The sequence below is a fragment of the Micromys minutus genome (assembly GCF_963924665.1).
Source record: "Micromys minutus genome assembly, chromosome: 2".
Taxonomy (NCBI): Eukaryota; Metazoa; Chordata; class Mammalia; order Rodentia; family Muridae; genus Micromys; species Micromys minutus.
Genome location: NC_137971.1, coordinates 14490199 through 14501133, shown reverse-complemented (window position 1 = coordinate 14501133; position 10935 = coordinate 14490199). Strand labels below are relative to the sequence as shown.

At 46.8% G+C, this 10935-nt stretch overlaps 1 protein-coding gene across 2 annotated transcripts in view; it reads left to right on the top strand.

Annotated features, from left to right (window-relative positions):
- Nucleotides 1-146: 146 nt before the first annotated feature.
- The window catches only part of SUFU (SUFU negative regulator of hedgehog signaling), a 93960-nt gene continuing 83171 nt past the window's right edge, over nt 147-10935 (top strand). For both annotated transcript variants that reach the window (XM_080911179.1, XM_080911178.1), the window contains exons 1-2: nt 147-437; nt 4249-4383. In XM_080911179.1, coding sequence (XP_080767305.1) covers nt 256-437; nt 4249-4383 — 317 coding nt within the window. In that variant the 5' untranslated portion in view covers nt 147-255. The remainder of the gene's footprint in view (nt 438-4248; nt 4384-10935) is intronic.

Here is a 10935-nt window from a genome sequence, read left to right as displayed (position 1 = left end):
ACTGGCCAATGGGTGCCAGGCAAGGGCACGCCGATGCCACGCCCCCTGGAGCTCCCCGCGGTCCCACAGCATCCTCTGGCCGACGTCTTGAAGGCTCCGGCTTGGGCGGACGGAGCCTTCTGCGCAGGCGCGGAGTTAGACCTCGCCGTAGCCCCCATCGCCTTGGGGAGCCTCATCCACAGTGGGTCCGCTGGCCCGTAGGGGCGCTTTCCCTCCTCTACCCTCCCGGGTTCCCCGCGCGCCCTACGCGCCCCAATGGCGGAGCTGCGGCCTAGCGTCGCCCCCGGCCCCGCCGCGCCCCCGGCCTCTGGCCCTAGTGCCCCCCCGGCCTTTGCTTCACTCTTTCCCCCGGGACTGCACGCTATCTACGGAGAGTGCCGCCGCCTCTACCCTGATCAGCCGAACCCGCTCCAGGTTACCGCTATCGTCAAGTACTGGTATGCTCTGGGCCTGGGGAGGACGGGGGCCGGCCGAGAAAGCTTTGAGCACCGGGGACGAACTAATTTGCAGAAGAGGGAGGAAGAAAACGGTTAAAGTTCTTGGGAACCAGGAGCTTCCTGATGCTGTGGAAGGAGTTAGGACAGAAGTTGGGAATGGGGACAAAGGGTTAATGGATCCCTTGACTAGTGAGGGGTTAACCCGGGTTAGGAGAACTGAGAACTGGGGGTGTATACAGGAGCGGAGGGGGGACGCTTGAGAACGAACTGTAAACGTGGAGAAAGGAGGGGGAGCCTGTGGTGGGTCATTAGTGGGCTTGGGGAGCCAGGGGGCAGCTGGAGTGGAATGGGGGGAGGTGAGGCGGGGCCTGGTGAGCATTTGAGAGGGCTTTGGAGGGTACGAGACCGCGTAATCTAGGGCGGTGCGGGGACCAGGACGCCCCTGTGAGTTAGGAGGGAGCAAGATGTGAGGGCATTGTGACTTTGATGAGAGAAGAGTTGAGTTGAGGAGATGGCCTTCTTTTTGGCCTTCTTTCCGGACCTTCCCGAATGCAGGAGCTTCTGTCATTCAGTGCGAAGCTGTTGCTCTTGAAGTTTGACAGAGCAGCTCTTCCAGATAAACTTTTTGCTTACTCTGCACAGTTCTCTTTCTGCAGAACTTGCTTCTGGCTTTGCAGCTGCTTTTGCTTTAGGACGTTAGTTAAGAACAGGTTTCTGGAGAGCCGAGCTTTGGCTCGGGATTGAAGGGGATCTAGTTTACCACGAGGTGCGGGATGGAGACCTGAGTGGTCAGGGAGGAATGAAGTGTAGCCCGAAGAAGCGCTTCTTGTCCTCAGGATTTCAGCTGAAGTTTAAAGTTGTCTCGTAAAGGATCGCTTTCCAAATGGGCTGTTCGTGGGGGTAGAAATGGCACTTTCTGATCTCCTGTTCTTGTTTGCAACCTATTTCTTCAAGTCAACATTCAGACAAAACATGTGTTATGGACCAGTCCTCGCGGCCTTTCTGGACCAAAAATAGACTAAGAGATGGCCACATTCATGTAGGCAGTTCCTGTATTAGATGACCACTTTCAATGGATCCTGGAAAGTTCCTGGGGATTGCAATGGCTTGGGGTATTGAAGTGGGATGGACCTGAAGTGAGGGAAGTGGATGTCTTTGCAGATTACACCCCTTTTAAAGCTTAGTCTTTTTCCTACGTGACATCCTCTTATTGCCTCTGGAGTTGGGGAATAGGCTGTACAGGGCTGAAGCTACTTCCCTGTGTCAGTGGGAGAATGATGCAAAGGAAACTGACAGCCCAGAGGGCCTGGGGACCAGCCTCTGTTTGGGTAGCCAGGAGACATGTCGGCATGGCATCTGTGCAGGTTATCCAGGCTGAAGAGTATTTCAAAAAGTGCTTCTGATCAGGAAGCGGCTCTTGCTAACTTAATCACCCATTTCAATGGCACCTCTGTATTAGTTGTGACAAACTTGTCCCATGTCATGAGAAAAAAACGGGTCTGGCCTTGCCATGATGTTTGCTCTGATCTTGTTTAAGTATGAGAGAAAGTCCCTGGGCAGAATAGGGGCTCCTGGTTTTCTGTTAGCTATGTGGCCACCAAGAGAGTTGTGTGTTAGAGAGAGGTATGGAAGCATTTGTGCAAGGACCAAGGGTAGTTATATCATTTATTGTCTTTCTACTACAAGCTTGTAGTGAGGCTGTACCCCCAGAGGTAGACCAGCATGTAATAACAAGTAAGAGGGACTAGCTTAGTAAATGGTTCTTTCTAAGACTGAGAGGGATTTGCAGAATTGAGATACTGAAGTTTATTCCTGTCCCTTATGTTTAGGATCTTACCAGCCCCTTCGGTTCTCTCAGCAGTATGACCAACTAAACTGCTTGGGTTTGGCTATGGACCTCTTTGGGGCTTGAGGGTTAGCATTTTAGCTGGTGGTCCCTGACCACACTCTGGCTAATAGTTGAGATTTTAAGAAAGTCAGGATCAGAGTAGGGAGGCAGAGCCTTGTGTCTTGTCCTGCAACTACCCTGTGGAGAGAAAGAAGTCAGGTGTTCAGGGAATGAAGGTAAGGGATGCTCTGGGCCCTTGGACTGCATCTCTTCCTGAGTGTAAAATATGATGTTTTCTCCATTCATCTGAGTGAGTATAAGGGTAACTTTGCTTGATTCGTGGCCGTTCCTGTGACTCTTCTTAAAGCCTCTTCTTGATGTGTCCTTTCTTGGGAGACTGAGAGCCTCAGCATGCCAGCAAGTGAACAAGGACAGAAAACACAGTGCCACTGCTTGCTGCTGAGTGGACCTAGGCTATATCAAGGGCTCTTGGGGATTTGCAGGAAGAAGTTGGAGAGAATGTGGAGTCTGTCTTTTTTAGGGGTCAGTGGGGTCCTTTTCTTTATCCCCCAAACCATCTCTAAATCCAGCTAGTTATGGCTTTAGTCAAATGATTTGGTGAAATCACAGTTAAAGACATAGAGATTTGTCCCTTTACCTAACTCCCTCAGGCGAGAGAGATCCTAAGCTATTTTAGTGACTTTCTTTCTTATGACTTCTATAAATAACTCAGCCTCCCCCTCCCCCAAGAATACAGATTTCAACAAAGGCTAGCAACACATCCTGGCAAAGAGGATGAAACCAGACTTACTGGTTTTAAAATAGGGTTTGAATTACATGGTCCTGGCACACTTGCTGGGATCTCTTGTGCCATGTCTTTTATTTGGCCGTTAGCTTTCCCTCAGTAGTTTAGCCCACTTGTAGAGTGCACTCCTGTCCATGTTCCAGGGGCAGGCAAAGGCAAAGTCCACTCTGTGGTCGGTGGAGTGGTCCATGTGAGGCGGCTCAAATGCCGAGTTTATGGGCTCAGTGCACACTTTCTTCTGCTGAGGGGTTTCATTCAGTGTGCCTCACAAGTCTACTGTTTTCTTGTCCATTCTGAGGGGAAGCAGGTTCTATTTGCGGCTCTTTGTTTTGTTTTTCTTAAGCACCAATTGCTACAAGAGCTTTTATTGAATGAAATCTTGTGAGGTAATGACTGAATCTCTTCCTCAACTGTTTCTCTGTTGGGTTTATGGGGAAGTTTAATGTGACCCTTAGGACCCTCAAATCAGGAAATGTCCCAGCTCTTCCTTTAAGACAAGTGCGCCGGGATCACTAGGGTGCAAGTGCTCTCGGAGCTCACCCTGGCTCACACAGTGCTCCGTGCAGAGCTGAGCTAGCTGACGTTTGGACTTCATCGCGTGCGGTGACTAAGGTTTGATCTGTGGAGTAGCCCATGATCTCTGCAGACCGGAAGCCTTGTACGTACTCAAAAGAAACAATAGTAGAAGACACAATACAGTCTTTTGGGAACTAGCTGTCTAAGAGATGGGTGCCGACTGGAACCTGTACTTTCAGGAATGATGTCCACTGGGCATGCTCTGAATAGTCATTCCACAGAAGCCACTGACTGACTGATGCATCTCTTACCTTGAAGCCTGGCACGTTGACAGAGATAAATGAAGACTCACTCCACTTGGAGTCAGCAACTCGAAACAGGCAAAAGCAAAACGGGCAGCCACCACATTTGTTGATTCTGTTTTATTTCTACAAGAGGCCCTACCTGTTGGAGGGAAGAGAAGGGAACTTCTTGAACAGGTGGAATCACATAGCCTCTGCTGCTTTTCCCATGGCTCATCTCTACAGAGGTTTTTGCCTTCTTTTAGGTATCTTTCACTATAGCTCCCTCTACGATGGGGCTTTCAGGTTTGTAGAGCAGAGCCTCTTGACAGTTCCTCGTTTCCAGGTTTAAATTGATACCATGTGTTTTGCCTTTTGCAGGTTGGGTGGTCCAGACCCCTTGGATTATGTTAGCATGTACAGGAATATGGGGAGTCCTTCTGCCAACATCCCTGAGCACTGGCACTACATCAGCTTTGGCCTGAGCGATCTCTATGGCGACAACAGAGTCCATGAGTGAGTGTCTGCGGCCTGTCTTTCCTTAACCCTAAGCCTATTTCTGACGTTTTATTGAAAATGTATGATAATGTTGGCTCTGTGGGAGTGACACTTTTCAGTGTCACTTCTCTGGTTCGACCTTCTGCCTGGCCAGCCTAGAACCCACTATATAGGCCAAGCTGGTCTTGAATTTGTGGTGGAGGGGCAGCTTGTGGAATTGCTTAAGCTGGTCTTGAACTCTCCATCTTCTCACCTCAGTGACAGAGGTTGAAGATGTGTGCCACCAAACTTGTATTTATCTGTGCTTGGGTTGCCCACTTCACATGTTCAGCGCCAGTCTGCTATTCTCTGCCCTGTGCCTTTTGAAATCCTACCCCTCTCAGGAATAAAGAGATGGCTTAGCCATGGTTCAAGTGGTTAAGAGCACTGGCTGCTCTTCCAGAGGACCCAGGTTCAATTCCTAACACCCACAGGGCAGCTAACAAGTGTCTTTTAACTCTAGTTACAGCAGATTCAGTGTCTTCTTCTGGTCTCTGTAGGCAGTATAGACACATAAGCAATAGGCAGACATACATGCAGCCAAGACACCCATACACATAAAATATTAGAAAAATGACAATTTTTTTCTTACTTCCTGATTTTTCTTTATAATTAACTAATACATATTTTAATTCCAAAATATAGTTTGATACCAAGTGAAATATAATTAACTTGGTATTTAATCCTCCAAAATTACAATTAGAATAATTATAAAAGCTAACATTTTTTTTATCACTGATTATGCACCAGGTACTCTTATAGCCATTTTATTACTTTATTTTATGTGCATCGGTGTGAGATTGTCAGGTCCCTTGGCATTGGAGGGACAGACAATTGTAAGCTGCCATGTGGGTGCTGGGAATCGAACCTGAGTCCTTTGGAAGAGCAAAGGGTGCTCTTAATCACTGAGCCATTTCTCCAGCTCCCCTCTTGTGGCCATTTATACATATGTGCCACTAATGAATTTAATTTTCAGCATGCCACTGTAAAACTAGATGGTATTTACCCACTTGGTAATGAGAAAACATAAAGAGACTCTAGAACACAATATCTTTCTCAGCAGTGTGAGGCCAAGATTGATTGATTGATTGAATGGGTGGTGATTCAGAGCCAGGATTTAGATGTAGATAGTCTGGCTTCATAAGTCAGACTCCTTCAGGATCAAACCCAGGTCCTCACAGTAGGTAAATGATGTACCATGGAGCTACATCTTCAGTTAAAATAGTCTCTAGTCTTTAGGTTTTAAAGACAAGTTCTTAGTATGTAACCCTGACATGCCTGGAATCGCTACATGGAAGTATTTATTAACATGGCAACATGGAAGATATGAAGAACTACAACAAACTGGGAGGAAAGTTATGATCACTTTCATTAACATATTACCATCTCCAAAGTCAGGACAGTCATCTGTACAGAGTCAGGACAAGAGGAGCCTTGCTACTTTTTCAACTGTCCTAAGCCAAGTACCATCACCCAGAAAGAAGAAGGACAGTGTAAGAGGTCTCCCTTGTTATCAGGTTCTCACGTTGTTGCTGTCTTATTGATGAGGAAACTGAGTTACTTAAGCTTTGCATTTAGGTTATAAAGGAACTGGAATTTGCATTAGACTGAGTCCAGAGTTTGAACTCTTAGATCACTGCACCTTACTATACCAACTCTCTTTGCCACAGGCCCAGGATAGCTTTCTCTGTCTTTTGTTAGGTTCAGAGGCCAGGAATCCTCTCTTCCCTAGCACATGGGAGGTAGTGTCGATGTCTGCCTTCACAGCCTTCCAAATGGATCAGCAGAAACCTTGGGCATAGACTTGGTCTTGCCCGAGTGGACCTTGCTGTACAGTATTTACAATAGAGGTAGAATGATAAAAACAGATGAGGCAGTAAAAAGACTGTGCCATGTGTGTTTTTCTTTTGGGTTTTGGAAACAGGCTCTCACGCTGTGGCTAATGCTGGCCTAGAACTCATCGTAGTCAAGGCTGACCCATATCCTCTGGAACTGGAGTTCTGGGTGGTTGTGAGCCACCTGATCTGGGTGCTGGGAACCTACTTGGTTTCTCTGGAAGAGCAGGAAGTGCTCTAAACAACTCAGTGCCAGTGCAGTGGTTTTGTAGGTAAAGGCACTTGCTCCAAGCCTTGATGATGACCTGAGTTTATTTCCTGGATCCCAGGGAGAAGGAGAGAACCAACTCCACAGTTGCTCTCTGATCTCCATACTCTTGACATGGTACAATGTGTGTATTCATCCTCATACACTGTCTTAGTCAGGGGGAAGGAAGGGTTATTTAGCTAACCTATCCTGAATCCAAAGCAGCATTTGAGGGAAGCCAGAGCAGGAACTCAAAACCAGGTAGGAACTTGGAGGCAGGAACGGATGCAGAGGCCACGGAGGAGTGCTTGCTCCTCATAACTTGTTCAGCCTGTTTTCTTTATAGCTCCTGGCTCCACCAGACCAAGGTAGTGCCACCCACAAAATGCTAGGCCCTCCCAAGTTAATTAATAATTAGAAACTTATTTCCGGGCTGGAAAGATCGCTCAGTGGTTAAGAGCACTGACTGTTCTTCCAGAGGTCCCAATATCAATTCCCTGCAACCACATGGTGGTTCACAATCATCTATAATAGGATGCTCTCTTCTGAAGCATCTGAAGACAACTATGGTGTACTCACGTATAAATAAAATAAATAAATCTAAACAAAAAAAAAAAAAAAAAAAAAAAGAAAGAAAATGTCCAACAGGTAGTGGCACACACCTTTATTTCTAGCATCCAGAAGGCCAGCCTGGTCTATATAATTAGTTCCAGGACAGCCAGAGCAATATAGAGAGACACCCTTTGTCAAAAAAAAAAAAAAAAAAAAAAGATTTCAGTGTGTGTGTGTGTGTGTGTGTGTGTGTGTGTGTGTGTGCGCGCGCGCGCGCGCGCGAGTGCGCACATGTGGAGGCCAGAAGAGGCAGTTGGATCCCCTAGAGCTGGCATTACAGGTAGTTGTGAGCCATCTGATATAGGTGGTGGGAACTGAACTGTGCTTTTCTCAGACAGCAGCAAACACTCTTAAATACTTAAACCATATCTCCAGGTCCCCTCCACACCATGAGGAGTTCTTGTTACCTCTTAGGTATAGACACTGAAGTTCAGCAGCGTTTGCTTCCCAGGTGGTAAAGAAAAGCCAGTCCATGACCGTAAGACTGTTCTTCTCCATGGTGTGCTGTTTTTCTCTTTGTTTCTGTGTCTCCTCCTAGCATCTTTCTTCCTCACAGCTTGTTAAGACTAGAGACAGGCATTTCCTCTTGCTCAGGGACAGGAGGAAGAGGAACCCCACTTGGTAATTCTAAGGTGATACACAATTGATTGGACAGCCATTTTCACCCATGGTTTCTCCCTGCCTCATTCACTAGAGAGAACAGGATAGACAATTGTTTGCACCAAACTGCTTTCCATTTAAGCATGAGGAGCTGAGTTTGGCTCCCCCAGAATCCAGAGAAAGCTGGGCATGGTGGTGGACACCTATAATCTTAACACAGGGCAGGTGGAGACAAGAAGATGCCTGGAACTCACTGGCTAGTTAGTCTTTCTGAATGGTGAGCTCCAGGCCTAGTGAGAAAGCCTGTTTGAAAAAATAAGGTAGAGAGCAATAAGGGAGATGCCACACATGTACACAACTACATGACATGTGTGTGCACAGTACCACACACATGCACAAATTAAAAACACAAAGTTAAATTTGGGCATTATATGTTATTTATTTATTTATTTATTTTAAAGATTTATTTATTTATTATATATATATATATATAATAATAGCACACTGCAGCTGTCTTCAGTCACACCAGAAGAGGGCATCAGATCTCATTACAGATGGTTGTGAGCCGCCATGTGGTTGTTGGGACTTGAACTCAGGACCTCTGAAAGCGCAGTCAGTGCTCTTAACCACTGAGCCATCTCTCCAGCCCCCTATTTTTACTTATAAACACACACACACACACACACACACACACACACACACGTATATTGATATGTGGATGCTGAGAATTGTACTCAGCCCCCTGCCCCATGCTGGGTTCACACCCTACTACTGAGCTATACTTTAAGAGTCTAAAAACATATAAATTATATCATGGGATCTCATGGTTTTTGACACATATATAAATCATGTGGTGCATACACAGCTTCATTTTACATATTTATTAATCTTTTATGGTCAAAACATCCCATATCCTTTATTTTAGCTTTCTGAGAAGTTCAGTGCACTCTTGTTATTTCTAGGTACCCACAGTACAGTTGCACCCAGTGTTTCTTGGACTTAGTTTCCATTGATCGGTTTCTCCCCATTTTGCTCTTTGGCTCTCTCTGTGACCCCTGCCTGACCACAGGTCTACTTCCATTTCTGTGAGCATACCAAAAGGACCTTAATTTTGCTCTTAACTGTTTTTATTGTACGTGATTGATGTTTTGCCAGCATGTATGTCTGTGTAGCACTGGTTTGTCTAGCCTGGAGGCTAAAAGATGGTAGGCATCAGATTTCCTGGAACCTTAGTTACAGATGTTTGTGAACCATCATGTAGGTTCGTGTGCTGGGACTTGAACCTGCATCCTTTGGAAGAACAACTAGTGCTCTTAACTGGCTGAGGCCTCAGTCTCTTTTCTTCAGTTTTTTGAAATAGGGTCTCATATACTCCAGATTTGATTTGAATTGTTGTGTTGCTGAGGATGACCTTCAGATCCTGCGTGTCGCACCCTGAGGCTGAGATTGCCATCTGTATGCTATCACAGCCAGGATATTGTGGTGCTGGAGCTGGAGAGCCCTGGCTTTGTGCATGCTAGGCAGACACTACCAATTGAGCTACAACCCTAGCCCAAAAGGTTTAGAAGAGGCTGTTTGCGAAGCTGAAAGATGACATAGATTCTCGGTTGGAGCAGCAACAGGAGTGAGCATGAGGATTTTCTAGAGAGGCTACCCACAAATGCCTTCAGTAGAAGAGATCGCTCTTTCCCAGTCCCCACACCTGGGAGCCGTCAGACATCTGGGCTTTAGCTGCCAAGCGCTAGTTGGAAGCCTGCGGCTCTGGCCTTTTCCTTTGTGGCCCGGCACATATGGATGGAGTGGAGAGATGTGTGAGGCTGTGGAAGATGTAGCTCCAGTGCCTTTCTCTGAGGATTTCTGCTGCTCCTGGGACCTCTAGAAGCCCTCACTGGACCAAAAGTTCCTGAGGCGAGAGGAAGACCTTTGAGGCTACTTAGCAGGAGAGTGCGTTCATGAACCAAGGCAGACTTTCTGGTACAGTTCTGTGAGGCAGTTGTCTGTAGAGTTACTGGACTGGTTCCAAAGTCTGGCTTCATGTGGAATTGCCCCCAATGTTGGTCCTACGCATAGGGTCATACTTCAGCACCAGGGGAGAGCTAGGCTGTGCCCTACAGATGCTGACTGTTGACAGACGTGGCATATCCAAGTGGATGTGGGGTTGTTGTGGCCCTACTTTCGGCCTGAGTTGCGGCTGGAGTTGCAAAGGCCGGCTTCCTGTAGCCGCCTTGACTGGGGCAGTTAAAAGCCTCTGCTTTCCTGTCCTTCACTGGACTCTGCACCACATGAGTTATTTATTGAAACACTAGCCACAGATTAACTTGGCCACTTGTTATTTAGTGTAGACTCAATCTCCTGTGGTTTAGAAAGGTTAACTTTACTTTCTCAAAGCTTGCCTTAAAGGAGCTCTGTAACATGCCCCTTTCTTTGCCGGGATCTCCAGTAGAAACCCTGCCTTTGCTGTGTGTGCATGTCTTGGCCTTCCATCCCAGTGGGTCTGAGCTTGCCTCCCTCCCTGGAGCACCTCAGAAGACCACCGTTGATGGTCCCCAGGATAGTGCAGCTGAAGTAACTGGTTGAAGGAAGGAAGTACTTTGCTGGCTCAGCAGAAGGCAGGCCACTCTGAAGCCTGGTCCTGTGTTTTTATCTCAGGGGTGCTTAGTTTCAGGGTGACTGTGAAATTGGCACAGTGTCTGCTAAGGCTGGGGATTCAGACCACCTGAGAAGAGTTGAAGACTGAACAGGGGCAGAGTTCAAGGAGGGGCATAGAATTTTTTTTTTTTTAATTGCATTTATTTATCTGGGGATGTCACAGACACATATGCCCCAATGCACATGTTAGAAGACAAGTTTTATGAATTAGTTCTTTTTCTACCATGTGGATTCCCAGGACCAAACTAAGCTAGTCAGGCTTGACAGCAGCACCTTTTCTTGCCGAGCCGTCTCAGCAGCTCCATAGACCTCTTGTTTTGGTAGTCACTGGGGAGCAGACCCAGGGCTTTGAGTTTACGAGGCAAGCTCTCTAGAACCGCAGACTCCTAAACTCTGAGGTTTCCAGTTCTGAGAATTCCCTTTTCCCTGTCCACCAGAAAGGCAGTGTGGGGTTCTGAGTCTGAATGCATGTGTACACACTTGCCTGTTTGCCTATGGTTATCTTTCTCTGTCATTTTCCACCTTAGTGTTTTGAAACAAGATCTCTCACTGTCTTAGAGTTACTATTGCTGTGATGAAACACCATGG